General features: G+C 53.5%; 4 protein-coding genes across 6 annotated transcripts; all 4 read right to left on the bottom strand.

The window, feature by feature from the left end:
• Nucleotides 1–3: 3 nt before the first annotated feature.
• Nucleotides 4–1,795, bottom strand: CLDND2 (claudin domain containing 2). Its single transcript, XM_069457734.1, has 4 exons — nt 1,367–1,795; nt 817–957; nt 365–484; nt 4–118 (listed from the first exon to the last, which is right to left on the bottom strand). The coding sequence occupies exons 1-4, from the start codon at nt 1,533–1,535 to the stop codon at nt 45–47; spliced, it is 504 nt and encodes a 167-aa protein (XP_069313835.1). The 5' UTR covers nt 1,536–1,795; the 3' UTR covers nt 4–44.
• Nucleotides 1,796–2,547: 752 nt separating this feature from the next.
• NKG7 (natural killer cell granule protein 7) lies at nt 2,548–5,637 on the bottom strand. 2 transcript variants are annotated; one of them, XM_069457417.1, is made up of 4 exons: nt 4,013–5,637; nt 3,791–3,937; nt 3,570–3,704; nt 2,548–3,474 (listed from the first exon to the last, which is right to left on the bottom strand). In XM_069457417.1, exons 1-4 carry the CDS (start codon nt 4,167–4,169, stop codon nt 3,416–3,418), a joined length of 498 nt encoding a protein of 165 aa, XP_069313518.1. In that variant the 5' UTR covers nt 4,170–5,637; the 3' UTR covers nt 2,548–3,415. The 2 variants fall into 2 exon arrangements, with proteins under 2 accessions (XP_069313518.1, XP_069313517.1); XM_069457416.1 differs by having other exon boundaries at nt 3,410–3,704.
• A 3,638-nt stretch (nt 5,638–9,275) lies between these two features.
• On the bottom strand, nt 9,276–15,636 carry LIM2 (lens intrinsic membrane protein 2). 2 transcript variants are annotated; one of them, XM_069457936.1, is made up of 5 exons: nt 15,580–15,636; nt 14,971–15,151; nt 11,107–11,256; nt 9,867–10,001; nt 9,276–9,626 (listed from the first exon to the last, which is right to left on the bottom strand). In XM_069457936.1, exons 2-5 carry the CDS (start codon nt 15,143–15,145, stop codon nt 9,565–9,567), a joined length of 522 nt encoding a protein of 173 aa, XP_069314037.1. In that variant the 5' UTR covers nt 15,146–15,151; nt 15,580–15,636; the 3' UTR covers nt 9,276–9,564. The 2 variants fall into 2 exon arrangements, with proteins under 2 accessions (XP_069314037.1, XP_069314036.1); XM_069457935.1 differs by lacking the exon at nt 15,580–15,636 and having other exon boundaries at nt 9,565–9,626; nt 14,830–15,145.
• Nucleotides 15,637–16,650: 1,014 nt separating this feature from the next.
• On the bottom strand, nt 16,651–17,880 carry C24H19orf84 (chromosome 24 C19orf84 homolog). The gene is made up of 2 exons (XM_069457409.1): nt 17,846–17,880; nt 16,651–17,167 (listed from the first exon to the last, which is right to left on the bottom strand). The coding sequence occupies exons 1-2, from the start codon at nt 17,878–17,880 to the stop codon at nt 16,651–16,653; spliced, it is 552 nt and encodes a 183-aa protein (XP_069313510.1).
• Nucleotides 17,881–18,664: the final 784 nt, after the last annotated feature.

Raw genomic sequence — 18,664 nt, 5'->3', positions numbered from 1 at the left:
GGCGCTAAAAACTATTCCTTTATTCTGCCCCAGGCAGGCTGCGGTCACAGGCACACGGGGAATCCACTGATGGCGTCGGTGCTCTGCACGATCATGTCTGCCAGCAGAAAGCATAAGCCTGGTGGAGGGGAGCGGAGGGCGGGTGGAGGAAGGTGTGTCCTGGGGCAGATGGCCAGACAGGCCCCGGGGACTGGGGTTTGGGGCTCCAAGGGCGTCTCTGCCGGGTCTGCGGGATTCGGGAATGGAATGTGTTGGGGAGCTCCTGGGGGGGGCCACTGTAGGGTTTCCTAGGAGGGCAGCAAGGGAGTCTCTGGGGGAGAGGGTCGTCTAGGCAGTCTCCACCCTCTTCCTGCTTCCAGGTTACCCGCGAGAATTGAGAAGGGTAAAGCCAGCCACCCAGAAAAATAGGACCAGGAGAAGAAGACGTTGTTCTTCCACGCATTCTTCACCGTGTAGCCTGTCAAGGCGATCAGCAGCAGCAGTCCTGGGCCCCGCCAGGCGGCCGGGTGAGCTTGGCCAGATGAGGCAGCCCCAGGCCCCGCCCCCGGCCAGGCCGCGCCCCTTCGGACCCAGCCACCGCCCCCCCATCTGACCTATTAGGCCACGCTCATTTCCTCCCAGCCCCGCCTCTGGCCCTGCCCCCTTCATGCTCCTCCTCCTCCTTCACTTGGAACCCCGCCTCTCGGCCTCCAGCCCCTCCCATCGGCTCCCGGGCCAGTTCCTCAAGCCCCGCCCCCTGTCCCCCGGGCCCTGCTTCACTCCCTAGGCCCACCCTCTGCCTGGGGTCCAGGGGCCCGGGGCCTGCTGCCGTCTCACCGCAGAGGAAGTGGAGGGCGCTCGTAGTCTGGCCCCGCAGCGACTCGCCCTCGAAACACCGAATCCGCAGCCCCATCGCCAGGCCTATGATGCCGAAGCCCGCCGCCAGCACCATGCACGCCCCGGTCACGGCCAGCGTGGCTGGGGAGATCGGGCAGCATCAGCCCCGCGCGGGCGCCGCCCCTGCCGCAACAGCTTCGGTCGCAATCGGAAGGTCTCCTGGCCACCACACCCACCGACCATACGTGGCTGAGAACCCGCTCTCCCTGCCCGGAGTCAGGCGTTTGGATGGGGACTTGGAAGTCATGTCAGGACCGGTGGTTAACGTCCTGACCGGAACAGCGAGGTGAGGGGGAGGAGACAGGTCCACAAGTAGGGGGTCGTGGCGGCCTCGGTCATGGTGGGGCAGCTGGATCTGAGATGAGTGGGAGGAGTGGGGTGGGGCACCTCGTCATGTGCCCTGCGGGTGTGTCCCGAGCGGTGGGGCTGGCGGGCTGGCTGTGGGGGTCTGAAGTGGGTCTGACATCTGGGCGGGTGGGTGGGGCCTCACTCTGGCAGGGTATGTTGGAGCAGATGCCGTGATTACACTCCTGCCACAGGCCACTGTGGCCCTCGTGGTGGCGGATCCAGTAGTTGGTGGCAGTGGAGAGCACCATGAGGATGTTGGCCAAGAAGCTGAGCAAAGCGCCCCCACTCTGAAGGCACCGCCTCACCCCCATGCCACGGAGGCAGCTGCCAAGGGCCAACAGGAAGGATTGGCCAATGCCCCTCTCGCCTGGGGCCCTCACCTCAAGAGACCTCCCTCCTTACACTCCTCCCTCAGCTCTCCTGCCTGGGCCCCTACTTCTGGGGACCTGAGGACACCCTCTTTCAGATTGTTCAGGGTCCCAGGCCCCTCCATCAACAACTCTGCCTGGGAACCCAGCATCCTCTCCCCCCAGACCCCATCCTCCATGCTCCAGTCCTCCTACTGGGGACACTGAAACGTCCCCTTTGAGGCCCCTGAGACCTTCATGGCAGGCTTCCCTGCTTAGGAACCTGTCTTCCCAGAGACCTCCTCCCCTAGTGGAATGTCCCTTCCACCTGTCCTGTGCCCTCTCCACCCCTGCACACACACCCACCTAAGTGACTCACACACAGCTCCCCAGGGCTTCTTAGACACAGAGCCCAGAGAGGTGGGGGAAGGGAGGCTGGGTCACTGTGAGGCAGCAGGAGTTCCAGAACCTCCTCCCCCCATCCCCTGCCATTTAAAGGGATAACGGCCCCCCACACACACACATACACCGCCCAGCAGCTCTCTTGACCAAGTGACAGCCCAGAGTCAGACAGCAGGCCTGGGGGGAGCTTGAGGGCCCTGACATGGTAGACCAAGTCCTTCTTCTAGAAACTGCTCTTCCCTTGACTTGCAAGGCACCCCAGGCCCTCTCAGGCCCCCATGCATGCTCTCACTCCTGCAACTCTTCCCCTTCACTCTTAAATGCCCGTTTCCCCTGAAGCTCTGTCCTGCACCCTCTTGCCAGGTGAGCCTCCTCACTCCCAAGGCTTCAGTGACTCCTAATGCTCCGAGGGCAACCAAAACTCCATCTCCACCCCAGAGACTCTCCCCTGAGCCCCCGACTCGAGTCTTCACCTGCTCTAACTGTGTCGCTCAGAGCCCTGACACCTAGCCACATCTCAAGTCAGCTTAGCGTCTTCCACCAAACTGGGGATGGCCCCACCGTCCCACCCAGTTCATCAGGACAGACCCCAGGGCACTATCCTTGCCCCCTTCCTGCCCCTCACCCACAAAGCCCTTGGATCCCCAAGTCCTGTTCCTCCTGTGCCCTGAGCCTGTCTGGCTCATTCCCTCCTTTCTACCTCAGACCCTGGTCTCAGGTCAGGCCTCATCCTCTCCCACCTGTGGCTTTGCCAAGTTCCTCCCTAAACTTCTGACCTTCCTTCCATGTCCCCAGAGACTCTTTCTGGCACCCACAGCTGACACTGTCCCTCCCCTGCTGACAATCTTCTCCTAACTCCTGACATCCTCAGGAGAAAGGCCAGCGTGGCAGTAGAGGCCCCAGCCCCCACCTGCCGTCCCGTCTTCATCTTCTACCACCTCCATATTCCACATTCTGGCCACAGAGCACTGTTCTCCATCCCCTCAAAACTCCTGGCCTTTCCATGGCTCCGTCTTTGGGCCCCTCTCCCTGGATGTTACCTTCCCTTGGCCAATGTCTCTCCAGCCATCCACGATATAGTCAGTCTTTCTCAGTGCCCTCCCAGGCTGGGACTGCTGTCTGGCCAGTGTTAACTGCTTTTAGTCTGTCCTGTCCCCTTCCCCAGGCAGGAGCACCTTGCGAGCTGGTCTGGCTGGTAGGCTCTCACCATCCTGAGTTACCCACAATGGAGCTGGCATGCAGTTGGCTTATGTCTCGGCTGAATTAATCTCAGAATAACCAGACAATTCCAGACAGTTTTTATTGAACGAATGAAGAAACAGATGAAGGGGCTGGGGAAGGGTTGGGAGTGAGGGACGAAGGCAGGACCAGGCATTCCCACAGCTCCTGATAAGGCTTTCAGAAGATAGTGCTCAAAACATCGTGCCACTCTTGCCTTCCGTTCACAGGGTTTCATAGCCCGCCTGGCGAGTGCCACAGTGAGCACCCAGACTCAGGGAACCTGGGGTGGCCAGAGAGAGTTTAGCAGTTGCCCCTGCCCTGCTCCCTTCAGCTGGACCCTCCCGAGCTCCCTGGGGTGGCAGGCAGGGTTGTTACCTGCGCAGAGCAGCAGTATTGCTGAGACCCAGCCCAGGTAGAAGGACCAGGAGAAGAAGGTCTGGATCTGGGGGTGTGAAGGCTGTCCCCACCGCTCGCTGGTGTATACTGCCATGGCCACTGTCATGGAGAGAGCTGGGGGCGAGGACAAGAGAGATGGCTCAGCCCCTCCACAGGAACTCACCGGCCCCCGATGCCTAAGGCCAGCCCAGAGTCTTTACCTGCAGCAAAGGCTGTGATGGTTGCGACAAGGGGGCTGCGGCCTGGGGCAGACAGTGAGGGGATGCAGGACAGAACCAGGAAGCCCACGGACACCAGGCCCCACAGAGCGGCCAGAATGCAAAAGCTCTGCGTCACGTGGATGTAGCCTGATCAGAGAGGAGACCTCTGAGTACCCGTCCCCACTGGCCATCCCCCCGGCAGGACAGTCCACTCCTCCTCACCTGCTACGGGGTCTCCGTGCTCCCTTGGCCAGAGGCCTGAGTGAGCTGAGGAGGTGGGTCCCATGGCCACAAACCAGAAGTCGGTGCTCAGGGCAACCAGGGAGGACGTCAGGCCCAGGGAGCCAGCGAGCAGGGCCAGGGACCGGCAGGGCTCCATGGGGGTGAGCGCTGGGTTTCTGGGCCCTGGGGGGTGAAGAGGCTGCTGATCCAGACTCCTGAGTCTCTGAGAGAGAAGGAGGCTGTGCACCCGGACTCTTGGGTCCTCTGAGCTCAAGCAAGAGAAGCCGGCAAGCAGCAGGGGCAGCGAAGAGTCTGTGCTCCTTCAGATGAGCTGGTTAGGTTTCACACAGTTCCCGGTAGCTAGCTCTTTCACACATCCTCCCTTCCTGGACTGCACAGACCACGTCCTCCCTCCCCTCTTTGGGCCTGGTCTGCACAGAGTGTGTGGTCGGGGAGGGCCCTGAGGGTGTCAGATCATCAGTGGTTTAGGTGGTGGCTGAGAACTTGCTTCTCTGTCTCAGGTTCTATGCCTCCCACCCTTGGAGCTGTCAGCACCAGGGGGCTTCCTGGAAGGGGTGAGAGGGAAGCTTGGGGGCCCAGAGGTGAGAGGTGGCGAATCAGGCTAGGGTGTGAGTTAAATGGGAGGGTAGATGTGGCCAGAGGGGACAGTTGGGGTTGTGTCATGCTTTCCTGTGGTTATACAACCTTCCATTCTGGGAGAAGAGGGCCCCAACTCTAGAGTTTCCACTAAAGGAGGGGGCAGGGGGTCAGAACCCCTGGGGCTCGAAGAAGAAGGGGCCTAAACTTCAGGCCCTGGGGGAGGAAGGGGCAGGTAGGGAGCTCAGCCTCTTGGGTCCCTGGTGGGAGCATTTGCTCAGGGCAGGCACACGGTAGAGAATTGCAATTCCTAAAGCATGTGGAGAGGAAGACATGCCCACGTTCTCATCTGATAAATGAGATCAGAGGCAGCTCTGCTTGGGGTGGGGCCTCCAGTGTGGTGGGCCACGTCACCAGGATCCGGATGCCTGGGGGTGCAGAGGGAGAACAAGAGTGTGAAAGCAGGGTCCTCTAGCCTTCCAAGCACTAGCCTTCTCCACCCACACCCCCATCACTTCACCTGTGAGCAGGTATAAGGTGAAGGTGCCACAGCCCAGGTAGAAGGCCCAGGAAAACGTGACCTCTGAAGTGGGGCATAGCTGGGAAGAGGACCTCTGTCATGAAGATGAACTGGGCCAGCACTCCCGGGACTGTTGGCGAATGGGGAGAACTAGAAATGACCCAGGAGGCTGGGTCCTCTCCTTTATTGGAGACTCCATTCGGCAGTCCCCCCATGCCTCCCCAGCGAGGCAACGGCCACTGTGAGAACATGTGCATGAGGACAGGCTCCCCGAGGTGGGCGGAGGTCATGAGCATGGGGCCACCAGCACAGAAATGGCCATGGCCAGGGCACTGGTGAGGCTTCAGACAGTCTGGGTCATGGTGTGTGGTGAGTAGAGGGTCAGAGCACAGAGCCCATCTGTGACCTTGACTCCATCCTTAACCCCAAACCTAATTTCCTCCCCAAACCTAATCTCAAGCCCAGTTGCAACCTTAAATTCAACCTCCCATCCCCGGACTTAACCCCATTCTCATTACCCAGCCCAATTCCATTCCCAACCCCATTATCAACCCCAGCTCTAACTCCCAATTTAACCCCATTCCCATCCTCAAACTAGTTCCATTCTCATTCCCAAACCCAACCCCATTGTCATTCCCAAACTGAACTCCAAACTCAACTCTGTCCTTAACCCCAGCTCCAACATAAATATAAACCCATCCCTATCCACAAATCTAACCCCATTCTCATTCCCAGACCCAACTCCTCTCTATTCTTTAGACTCCCAGTCTAAACCCAACTCATCCTCATTCCCATCCACCACCCCAACTCCAGCCCCAGTCCTGCTTTTTTCTTCATTCTTCTCCCCAACCCCTATAATTCCTACCTAATCCCGCCCATTTTCATCCTCCTCCCACCTCCAGGTCCAAGCCTGTAACCCTGCTTCTCATCCCCCCAGGTCGATCCCACCACCAACACCATACCTGTGCACCATGCACACAGGGGACCTGTACCTGGTCTCCATATGCATAGGCATCACAGGCTGACCACAGGCCCAGACTCTTGGTGCCTGCTGGCACACACACCTCAGACCAAGGCTACCTGAATGCACCTTAAAGATGGAGCTGCCTCGCAGGACCTGCATCCACTTTCACAGCCAGGTGTGGTCTAGGCTTGCCAGAGGGAAAACCCAGGCCTCCTTCTGATGCTTTTCCTTGGATCTCATGTCCCTGCTTGACCACGCTGTCCAAACTGTTGGTTTCCTTAAGTCTTTACCAGTCTTCCCCAAGCGCTGCCAGTTTTTCCAAATCACCCCAGGTCTTTTCCATCTTTCTCCAGCCCCTTCCAACCTCTCCCAGGATTGGAATTGCCTCAGCAGCCCCCAACTGCCACAGAACACCCCTGACATCATTGCAGGGGGCTCCTGAGGCTCTGCCAGCCCTGTGGCCCACCCTGACCACCCAGAGACCTGGTCTTTATTCTGTTGTTATTGGTTCTGTCTTCCAAGCTGATTCCCCCACCCCACAGTCCCAAGGCTCCAGCCCCAGGCTGGAACCCTCCTCCCACACCCCTACCCCAATTAGTTTTTCTTGGGCCTTCCTTTACTTGGCCTACTCCAAAGTGTCTCTCCTTCTACCACTTTCCGCACATTCTTTCAGATCTCAAGAACTATAAGGCAGGAATGAGATCTGATTAATTTTGGAGCCCCCAAATTTGGGGGTATACATTGCACAGACAAATAAGACCGTCATCCTCAGTGAACCTACATTCTGTTTTCCATTCTGTTAATGACTGAATGCTGTTTGTAAACAGTGATTATGGAAGGCACCATCGTCTCTGTCAAGGCCCACTCTATTAACATTGAATGTGATCTAGCATAATGGTAAAAAGATATTAAAAGATATTAAATCTCAATCAGTAACATTTAAGTAGACCCCAATAAGTAATATTTTGTGTAAGCCAATCAATATCACTATCAGTTGGCCTGAATAAGTATTTATTGTTCAACAAATATTCTTTTGACTGATTACCATGTGCCAGGTGCTGTCTTGTAAGCACTGGTGATCTATAGGTGACCAGAAACAGACACAAATTTCTGCCTTGATGGTGTCTACCTTCCAGCTGGAGAGACAGACAATAAGATGTCTAAGAAAAATATTGTATTTGTGAAAAGTGCTGTGGAGAAACAAAAGCAGGGAAGGGGAAGAGGGAATATGTTGTGGTTTTAGATAGGGTAGCCAGGGGCACCTCACTGAAAAGGGGACTTTTGAGCAAAGACCTGAAAGACATTTGAGAAGAATGGTCCAGGCAGAGGTGGACACATGCCAGGACCAGCAAGGAGGCCAGCAGGGCTGGAGCAAGAATGAGTGGGCAGGAAGGGATTTTGCCTAAAGAAATGTCTGGCCCTTGCCCAACTTCTGCAAGGGAACCCCTAAACCCTTGGAATGTCCTGCCTGGTAAGATTGTGTTTGTTTACCTAGGGGCCGTGGGCCGTACCAGGTAGTTAATGCTAACACCGTGGTTTATGGTGGAGCCTTGGGCCACTGTATCAGTTTGACCTCTAGGGGGATGGAGGTTGAGTGGCTGAGGTCAGCCACACGGGTGCTCCATGCCTATGAGAATGACCCCTGGTAAAAACCATGGACACCAAGGCTTAGGTGAGCTTCCTTGGTTGGAAGTACCATGCATATTGCCATACATCATTGCTGGGAGAAGTAAACACTGACAGCACAACCGCACTGGGAGAGGACCACTGGAAGCTCACGCCTGGTCTCCTGGCTCTTCTGCCCCGTGCACCTTTTCCCTTTGCTGAATTTAATCGTATCCTTTTGCTGCAATAAAACTTAACTGTGAGTATAACAGCTTTGCGGAGCTCTGTGAATCCTTCTAGTGAATCATCAGACCTGAAGGTGATCTTGGAGACCCCTGAACTGAAGTCAGACAGTTAATGGGTGCCAGAGTGTGTGACATCTTGCACAACATGGATGAACTTCAGCTATTTATGTGAGATGGGAACCACTGGAGGGCTCAGAGCAGAGGAGTGACATGGTTTGAATCATGTTTTAACAAAACTCCCTCCAGCAGCTGTATAGGGTACATGCTGCAGGGGGTTGGGGGAAGCAGGGAGGCTACTTAGGAGGTCATGGCAATAAGTCAGGTGAATGACGACTGTGGATGAGCAAGGAGTCAAGTTCTGGATACATCTTTAAGGTGTTTGCTGATGGATCAGATGTTGGATGTGAAAGAAAGACAGAAACTGATGATGATCCCAGAGTTATTGGCTTGAGCAGCTGGATAAAAACGGAGGTGTCATTTCCTAAGATCAGGCAGACCATGGGAAGAGCACTTGGGTGCGTGCAAGAGAGATCGGGAACTTATTTTTAGACATGAAATTTGAGTTGCCTCCTCTTTTCAAGTGGAAATGTTGAGTAAGTTGAGGATATGATTCTGGAGTTATAATTATAACATCATTATTATTGTTAGAGTAAGTCCCTATAAATATGATTACTGGAATAAATACCTCTATATAAATAGGCTTCAATAAATTGTTAGAGAAGCCTCCACTTGCCATTATTATTAGAGAAAGCCCCTATAAATATAATGTTATTGTTATTTGAGGAGGCCCCAATAAATATTATTTTAGAGAATAAGTCTCTATTAACATAAGTTATCAACATAGACTGTAATAAATATTCTTATTATAATCAACTTTGCAAATAGTATTACTATTTTGACAGACATTAGTAAACCTCAGCAGCTGCCATCAGTCTGTTGAATGCACTGATAAATGAGTGCAGGAAGAGAAGGTCATGGTCATGAACAGAGAGTAGGCAGGTGCTGGAGGTAAAGGCTGGAGCTCTGGTGCCTCTAGCTGGAGGGGCCCATCCCAGGAGGGGAGGGGAGAGGAGGTCAGGGAGAGCTGACCGGAGATGGGGGAGGGTGGGCAGGGAGGTTTTTTCAGAGAGATTTTTATTTACATTATCCTATGCATCGGTTTCCTAGAAGCTGAACTGTGGTTAACTTCTGGGCAGGGACTCTGATTAATTTCTGTTCCCATCGCTCCAAGAACTGGGCAGGTTGGGCCTCCGTAATACAGCATCCTGTCCCACACCCATCACACTCACTCCTCTTTCTCCTCACCCCAATCCCTCAAGGATTCACACTTTATAGTTTCACATCAGTTTTATTTGACCCCAAAACATTTCTCTAATGGATATTACATTTTTCTAACAACTTGCCTGGCAGATGGGGACTTGGGTCTCCTTAACTCCCTCCTGCCAGGCCCCATTCTCCCTCTTTCCCGCTTAGGACACAGGAGTCAGGGGCTCACACCCAGAGTCCAGGCCCGAGCCCCCTCATGCCCCCAGAAACCAGGATTTCAGGCCTCTAGACCCTCCCCCTCCTCTCCAGTGACCTCATTTTAACTTCCAGATGAAGTTGGGGAATACATCGGGGCTCAGCGGGGAGTAGACAGGCGCCGACATTCATGCATCCGGTAGGCACACATGTAGAAAATCCCTGCATGAGAAGAGATCACAGTTGATCCCCGAGGGCCCTCCTGACCCCTGTTTCCCCCCACAAGAGACCCCAACACCACACTCCCTTTCTCCTTGGGTATCCACGTCCCCAGCTTCCTTGGGCTTGGGTTCTGCCTCCCACCCCAGTGCTGTGCGTTCCGTGTGGGACACCCAGTGGGATCTCCCCTCTGAAATGCTGCCTACCCTGCACCAGACACTGACCTTCCCTTGGCCCCAGTACCTGCGAAGAAGGTCATGAGCAGGGCCACCCAGCCCAGGATGTAAGACCAGGAAAAGCGCCAGTCCCCGAAGCGGCGGCCGAGGAAGCTGACGGTGACTCCAGTGTAAATGGCCAAGGCCAACAAGACAAAAAGGGCTGGGGAGAGAGGGTGGGAGGGTGTGGGTGGGCACAGGGATGGGGTAGGGGTGGGGCCTGAGATTGGAAAAAGTGGTGGGAGTGAGTGTGGGAATAGAGGGAGTAGGAAGGGTGGCTTGAGTTGGAAGTGGGAGTAAAGATGATTATGGGGTAGGGTTGGGGTGGGGATGGGGCGGGGTTGTGTTGTATAATGAAGAATTTGAATGGTCATTGTCCCTGGTTCCTGGGAGACTCTGAGTGCTTGGAATTTCCTGTGTAATAGGAGTGTCTTTGTTATTCTCGAGCCCTTTGGACCACACCTGAGTTTATGCTAATGAGATGAGATGACCCAGGCTGAGGACTGGTCACCGGAAAGACCAACCATGTGATTAGAGGGTTGGGGCTTTGAGCCACTTGATATCAGCCCAACCTCTGGGGGGCAGAGGGAAGCTGGAGATTGAGTTCAGTCAATGGCCAATGATTCAGTCAAACATGCCTATGTAATGAAACTCCAAAATAAAAACCCTGGACACAGATGCTCAGTGGAGCCTCCTGTTGGTGAACACACCTATGTGCAGGGCGGGTGACCCCTAGTTACACAGGGGGAAGGCCTGGAAGTGCTGCACTTGGGGCCCTCCCAGGCTTCTCCCCATTCATTTGCCTGGTCCTGAGTTGTATTCTCTGTAATAAAACTGTAATTGTAAGTATAGCACTTTCCTGAGTTCTATGAACTGTTCCAACAAATTTTTTAACCTAAGTGAGCCTTGGGAACTCCTAAGTTTGTAGCCAATTGGTCAAAAGTGTGGGTGGCCTGGGGACCCCACTTGCAGCTTGTATCTGAGGTGGGGGCAGTCTCACTGGGGACTGTGCCCTTAACCTGTGGAGTCTGACACTAATTGCGGGGGTGGTGGTGGGTGTGAGTGCCAGAATTAAATCACAGTCCACCAGTTAGTGTCAGAAGAGGCTGGGACTAGAAATAGTCATGAGGTTGGTTCGGGGCGTGGGAATGGAGTTGAGAGTGAGGAGGCGTAGGGAGTAAGAGTGGGGTTGGCGGGGGTGGATTGGGTTTAGAGATGGGAGCAAGAAGCGGGGAGAGGGAGTGAAAGGGGAGGGTGGGCCCACTCACTTGAGGTGAAGAACATGATGCCGGCAGAGAAGGGCCGGGAGACGCGGGAGAAGGTGGGCTGCTGAGCGAAGGCCAGGATGCCCATGATGATGCCGGAGGTGGCGCACAGGGCAGACAGGATCATGAAGGCCCGGGTGGCATTCCAGTATGCTGTGGGAGCACCCCACAGTCACTCCCATGCTGCCCCTTCTCTCAGTGAGGGATGCTGCTGCCTCTGGGAGGAAAATGCCTTGCCCCTCTCCATATCCCTGACCCAGTTCCTCCATCACTTCTTTGCAAATGCCTTCTTCTTCACCTGGCAAACTCCTACTCATCCTCCAAAGCCCAGCTCCCAAGGCACCTCCTCTAGGAAGCATTCCTTCACCCCTCAGGCATCATCTTCCCCCCTTACTCGGGGTGTGGTTCTTTTGTCTACCCCTCCAGCCTGATGGCTGCCCCCTGAGGACAGAGTCTCATGAACACCTTGACCACAGGTTTGGTTTGCACGTTGTCCTGGAGAAATGTTTGTTGAATGAATAAATAAATGAAAAAATAAATGCTAATTCCTTATATCCTCCTGGTAGGCACTATCCTCTTGTACATTGTTCTCTTCCATTTCCTTCATACCACTTGCTCATGTCTACAACTGTCCTATTTATTTTTCTTTAATTTATTTAAAATGTCTGTCTCTCCCCACTAAGTTCTCATCTCTGTGAGGACGAGGGCCTTACTCTCTCTCTCATCGTCATATCCCCAGCACCGAGTGCCTGGCACATAACAAGTGCTCAATAAACATGTTGGATGAACGAATGTTGAGCACTGGGGACCGCTCTTCACCTGTGCTCCGCTCAGGGCTGGCCCTTTAGGAGATGCAGTGGGAACAATAGTCATAATCTCATCCTCCATTTCACAACTGCCACCTACGTGCCAGGTTCACTTCCCAGGTATGATCTTATTCCTTCCACGAGCCTTATGCTGTAAGTATATTTTAATTCTTATTTTTCAGGTGATGAAACTGAGGCTCAGAGAGGAAAAGTGACTTGCCCGAGGCCCCATAATTAGAAGCACGGCAGAGTTGAAACCCCAACTCCAATGCCGACACTCTTAACTGCTTGGCTATCCCGTCTCTCGGAGCACCCAGGGCAATTGTACACGTCAGGCAGAACTTGGACCCTGCCATTGAAAAGTATTATAAAAAGCCTAGGATCTTTGCAAAATTGCAGTCTTTTAGGCAAGCCTAAGTGAGAGAAATTCCTGGCTATTTCTCCATGGATGTTATTACAGGTCAAATTATGCTGCCTTGTCCCCCAAATTTATATGTTGAAGTTGTAACTCCCAGTGCCTCAGAATGGTACCTTATTTGGAGATAGGGTCATTGCGAATGTAATTAGTTAGGATAAGGTCATGTTGTAGTAAGGTGGGCTTCTCATCCCATGACTGGTGTCCTAACATAAAAAGCAGAAGTGTGGACACATACTTGCACACAGGAAGAGGAAGTTCTGTGATGAAGGTAAAAACAGAGGTGATGCATCTACCAGCCACGGAACCGCCAAAGATCGCCAGCAAAGCACCAGAAGCCAGTGGAGGGGGAGACATGAAACATTCTCCCTCACAGCCCTCAGGAGGAGCCAACCCTGCCAACACCTCGATCTTGGACTTCTGGCCTCTAGAGCTATGAGACAAAACATTTCTGTTGTTTAAGCCCCCCAGTCTCTGGTACTTTCTTATGGCAGCCCTAGAAAACTCAAACAGAGGTCTCCGAGTATTTAAAAGTCTAGAGGACTTATGGGGCTTGTTATAGCTTATTTCTTTCTTACGATGATGCAAGGAGTGGAACATGCAAGTGCCTTTGAGGGCTGGCCACAGCTGCAAATGAGGGCAGGGGATCTGCTGGGGAACAGGCTGAGGTAGAGGCGAGGAGGAACTAGACATGTATGTCCCATGTACCAATTGTCAGTGTATTGCCTCTCAGCTCCACTGTTAAGGGAACCTTCCCCATTCAATTACTGTCCAGTTTCTGTCTCCTGAAGGGGCCGTGACTGGTATACCCCTTTGGAAGGGGTAGCCACTGCTCTTACCCAGTTGTTGTCCTGGGCCATGCAAAATTTGGATTTTTTTTTGTTGTTGTTGTTGGGTTTTTTTGCAGATATTTTTGGTTGTTTGTTTTGAGACAGGGTCTCGCTCTATTGCCCTGGCTAGAGTGCAGTGGCGTCATCACAGCTCACTGCAACCTTGAACTCCTGGGCTCAAACGATCTTCTGCCTCAGTCTCCCAAGTAGCTAGAACTACAGGTGTGCGCCACCACATCCGGCTAATTTTTCTATTTTTTTTTTTTTTTTAAGAGATGGGGTCTCACTCTTGCTCAGGCTAGTCTTGAACTCCTGGCCTCAAGCAATACCCCCTAGGCCTCCCAAAATTCTAGGATTACAGGCATGAGCCACTGTGCTTGGCTGGGGTGGGTTTTTTTTTTTTTTTTTTCAAAAAGAGCTACAAGTCTATATTTCTATGTAAAAATCTCCAGATTTTTAAATACTGGTAACTGATTCAGAAACTTTAAAAACACCAGGCAGACCCAATAAAACCCATTGGCAGTTGGGCTTGGCCCCTGGGAATCAAGTTAATTTCGGTGAGTCACAGTTGATGAGCAAGTTAAGCCAGCTGTTTCGACGAATGCCCAAGGGTGAGGTATGTCCCTGAGGTTTTCGTCTTTTGTGGTCCTGAGAATGTGGAATGAACCCAAGATCTTTACCAAGCCTCCCTCTCTCCCTGATCCCCAGCAGAAATAAGATATGGAGGTGACTGATCTGTCCCTTGGGGCGTTCCCAGTCTGAGGCAGGAGAAAAGGTGGAAGTATCACAAATGAGACAGCTGTGGGTGAAGTCAGGCAGACTGGGCTCTGAGGCTGGCTGCCAGGGACAACCCTTTCCTCTTCTCTCTGCCCCAGTCTACCACTGGCAAACAGGCACCATGCTGCCTCAGGCTGGTTCAGTGGGATGGGGCCAGGGAGATCCCTGCATGTGCCTGTCACGCCCAGGGCTCCCTGAGCGCCAGCTCCTCCTCTCACCCCCCTTCAAGAGAATGTTTGAATTTTGAGGTCAAACCTCACGTTCTCTTCCTGTATGCAATTGAGCCACCCTTTTAGTGTTGTTGGGAGAAGAAATAGAATTAATATATGTAAAGTGCTCATAATAGCACATAGGGCATAGTGAGCACTCAATAAATGCCAGATATTATTATTACTATTAGTAATAGTAATATACAATATATTATATATTGTTAATTTAGTATATAATATTTAGTGTAAGATATACACAATATAGTATGTATTATTAATTTATTAATTCATCACATAATATTTTAGTGTAATATGATGTATTAGATATATTATTAATTTATTAATATATAATATATGATATGTGTCATAATAGGCTATATATCTCTATGTATCTACCTCTCTCTCTCTCTCTCTCTCTCTATATATATATATACATATAATATGGCCTGGCACATAGTTAAGTAGTAAAAAATACTTCATCCAGTATTTAGCAAACTTAGGGCCCCTATTGCTTCTGTATCCCCCAGTACCTAACATAGTTCTTGGTCCATAGTAGATATTTAGAAAATGTTGTTCTGGCACCCCCAGCCCTAACTGCTAAGCCTGACACCTTCTATGTGTCAGGAAATGCCACCTCTCTTGACTTAACCTCCAAATCCTGCAATCCAAAAACATCCTGCAATTACAACCAGAAAACAACCCTGAGATCCCAGTTCTGCCCCTTCCATGCTGAGTCTCTTTGAGCCACAGGGTTTTCTGTCTGGGATACAGGTGGCCCCTGGGCCCTGAAGGTCTGCCCTGCGCAGCCCAGACCCCGGCCAAAGGCTCACCGATGCTGTCTGTCTGCAGGTAGCACTTGCCGCCCAAGCAGTACCGCCACAGGCCCTGGTGAGCAAAGGCCCCCGACAGCCGGTACTGCATCCAGTGGTCTGTTGCCGTGGCCACCACCAGGAGGATGGTCCCCACCCAGGCACAGAAGAGGCCACCACCCATGAAGCTGTACATGGTGATCTGTGGGGAAGGGGAGAGATACGGTTGGGAGCTGGATTCCGGGTCCTGGCAGAGGAAGGGACTGAGGGGAGGGGCTGGGGAGTGGGACACCTGTTTCCTGGGAGAAGGAGCTGGAGACCCGGACCCCTGGGTCCTGGGTAGGGGGTCTGGGGGCCCGGACCCCTAAGTCTGAGGGAGGAGAGGCTGGGTTCCAGAAGCCCTGGGTCCTGGGGGAAAAGGGGCCTGGGGGACCTGGAAGGATCAGAGGGAGGAGGGGGCTGGGGACCTGGACTTCTAGGCTCTGAGCAAGGAATGGTCCTGGATTCTCCGGTCCTAGGTGAAGAGGGGTCTAGGGGATGGGCCACCAGGTCCCTGGGAGAGAAAGGAGCTGGAAGGAGCCTAGACCCCCCTGGAAGGAGGAGGCTGCAGGGCCCATGCCTGTTGCCTACCTGAGTGGCAGAGCCTGCCCCAAGCCCTCCTTCTGCCTCGGCCCCTCTGTGCAGACTGAGCTGAGCCAGGTTTCTGGCCTCTCTGCACCCTTGGATCCCCCAAATCCCTTAAGCTTCCCCACACAATGGCCCTGAGGCCCAGCAGCTTCCAGCAGGCAGAAATGCAACGGTGGCAGAGGCCCCCAGTGGAATTTGCTGAAGCAGGGATCCAGGTGGCTCCCCGCCCCCAGCCCTTGGCTCCCTGGCCTCCCTCTGTGACCCTCCCCAGACCTTCGCACAAGCCTTGCTCACAGCACCACTGGGCTGGGCTGGCCTGAGCTATGTAAGCACACACACAAACACACGAGACATAGGGACAACCATCTGTTTATTGTTCAACTGGGGCTTCCTGCCTGAAGAGCAGGAAATGGGGTGAGGCACTACAGGCATCTGAACACGTTGGGCCAATGGGGCTGTTTGTGGGGTGGTGGCATGGCATGCCACAGCGGGGGCTGGGATAGAAAGCGGGTTGAGGATGGGGCTGCTTGGGGCTGGAGTTTAGGAGAAGTTAAAGACGAGGACTGGGTTGGGCTGAGGCACATAGGGAACGAGGAGAAAGAGGGTGGGTTCGGGCTGAGGCATGGCAGGGGCTGGGGCTAGAATGGGACCGAATGGGCTTGGGATTTGGTGTTGAGAGTGGGATGGGGCTGGGCTGGACAGGCAGGTGGCAGTGGCTTTGGGGTTAGGAACAGGGTTGGGGATAGGGCCAGAGGAGCCCTGGGGGTCGGGAATGAGGTTATGACTGTAGTTGTAGCTGGGGGTGGTGCTGGGAATGGGGTTGAGGCCATCAGGGGGACAGGTACAGGTTTGGGCATGGGTGTGAGGTTCAGGGTTTTTCTCTGGTTTGGAATCCTGAGTCAGGTGACTTAGGTCAAGGCTCATCAGGTGAGTCGAAGAGGCCATGGTTTGGGGGGTGGAGGAGAATGGGAACAGGATGTTTCTTGGGGTACCTCAGACAGGGCTTATGTCACTCTGGGCTCCAGGAAAATCCCCTGGGTGACCTGAGTCTCGGGTGCTGGACCCTCCAGCATCCTAGTACTCTGTCTCCCAGTCCTCGGCAGCAGGTGGAGTGTCCAGGGGTGATTCCGGATCTCGGGCTTCCTTCTTCCCATCCTGGGCAGGCAGTGTTGGTGGCATTCTGGGTGGGGTCTTGGGGCCAGCCCCAGGGCCCCCCGCCCAGTCCCTCTCTGCCTGCTCAGCTCTCCCAGGTCCCCATCGCTGCTGTCTTTGGCCCCAGCCTGGCCTACGTCCGACTTCCCACCCCCCGCGTCCCCTGGGAGGCCTCCTGGCTGTGCCCGGCTGGGTGTGGCATGCCTGGGGACAGCAGGGGCAGGAGGGCAAGGACTGCTGGAGGGTGTAAGCCCCCAGCAGGGCGCTGTGCAGGAGGCAGGAGAGGGTGTCCAGCCGGATGGGCACAGTAACAGAGGCCACGCTCTCAGGGAGCCCCAGGTGGGCAGGGTCTGGGGCACTCAGAAGCGAGGCTGGCAGGGCTGGGATGGGTGCAGAGGGCCACGGCTCAGCTCCAGGTGATGGCAGGGACAGGTTGTTCCTAGAATGACAGCAAGACAGGTCAGTGGGTCTTATCTCTGAATTTCTTCCCTTATTGCTGCCTGGCTGCCCTGTACGTCTGGGGCAGTCCTCTCTCCCCATCCTCAGTCTGTCCACCTCTGACCTCACTCTTCCTTCCTTCCTCTGTTTGTGTCCACTCGGGTCTCTTTCCAGAGAGACAGACAACTGTTACCTTCAGTATCAGACAGAACTCAGTTTCAATTCCCGCTGTCTTGCTTGTGGTGCATTGTTGGGCAAATCATTTTCCCATCCTGAACCTTAATTTTTCATACCCAAAGATGGCCTTCAGTGGTACCAATGGTGCGTGTAGAAGGCTGGTCAATGTTCAAAAACTGTGGACAGTTATTATTTCTCTAGCCCTACGGCTGTCTCTGGCATCTTCAAGTCTCTTGGTTCACTCTGGGAAGTTTCTCTGTTTGACGAATGAATATCTGTTTCTAGCTGTCTCCCCATTTCTAAATATCTCACCCAACTCTGTCACCAAGATCCTTTAAGATTCTGTTTCTATGAGTTGATACCTGATCGACTTTTTTTTTTTTTTTTTTTTTTTTTTCTGATACTCTCTCTGGGTCTGTTCAACTCTCTCCCTCTGAGATTCTGTGTCCCCTGCTCTGTCTGGGTCTCTGTCTCCCTCCGAGGAGGTCTTTGTTTCTCTCACCCTTCGGGCTCAGCCCCGTCGTTTAGCTGTTCCATCTTCAGGGGGTCTCTGAGGCGCCTTCTAGCAACTTTCTCTAGATCCTTCCAGAGCCCTGGAAGGTGGAGGAGGAGCCCAGAAAGAAAGAGGGCTGGGTTTTGGCTAAGTCGGACTGGGGGCGTGGCTGGGGCGCGCGCAGAGCCGCGGAAGGAGTGCAGAACGCTGGACTCAGGACCGCGGACGAGTTCCTCAAGCTTGCGTTTCTGAGCACACAGCCCTCACCTCCCCGGACTCAGGGCCCCCTGCCCCTTCCTCCCTCATACCCGGGGATCTGGACCTCCAGCCCCCTTCGTCTCTCAGATCCAGGAGTACCAGGCTCCCAGCCCTCTTCCTTTCTCTATCTTCCTCTCTCTCTTTCTTCCTGTCCATGCCCTCAGGACGATTCTTTAGGACTAAAGGGACGTTTTAGGCAGTGAAATCTGGACATTTGGCCCTCCCCTAGGGCAGAGGGCATAGTAGATGGTCTGAGTCTTAGCAATTCCAGGGGCTGTATTCCATTCGGTGCTCTGTCTCTGACTGGCGTTGCGACCCTAGGTCCTTCTTGTCTCTATGCCTCAGTTTCTCCATCTGAGAAATGGGGCTAATATTACCATCCAGGTTTTTTTGAGGTTCTTGTGATATCACATGTGTAAGGTAAACACAGAGTCTGGACTACTAGCCTGAATAAGGGAGATTTACTTATTGTTATTGTTGATAGTCACGGTAGTATTTTATTGAGAAGCAATTGTCATTCTTTTTTTTTTTTTTTTTTTTTTTTTTTTGAGACAGAGTCTCACTTTGTTG

This window comes from Eulemur rufifrons, chromosome 24 (assembly GCF_041146395.1).
Source record: "Eulemur rufifrons isolate Redbay chromosome 24, OSU_ERuf_1, whole genome shotgun sequence".
In the NCBI taxonomy this organism is placed as follows: Eukaryota; Metazoa; Chordata; class Mammalia; order Primates; family Lemuridae; genus Eulemur; species Eulemur rufifrons.
Note: the sequence above shows the minus strand (reverse complement) of the source record. Positions and strands in the feature narration are given on the sequence as shown.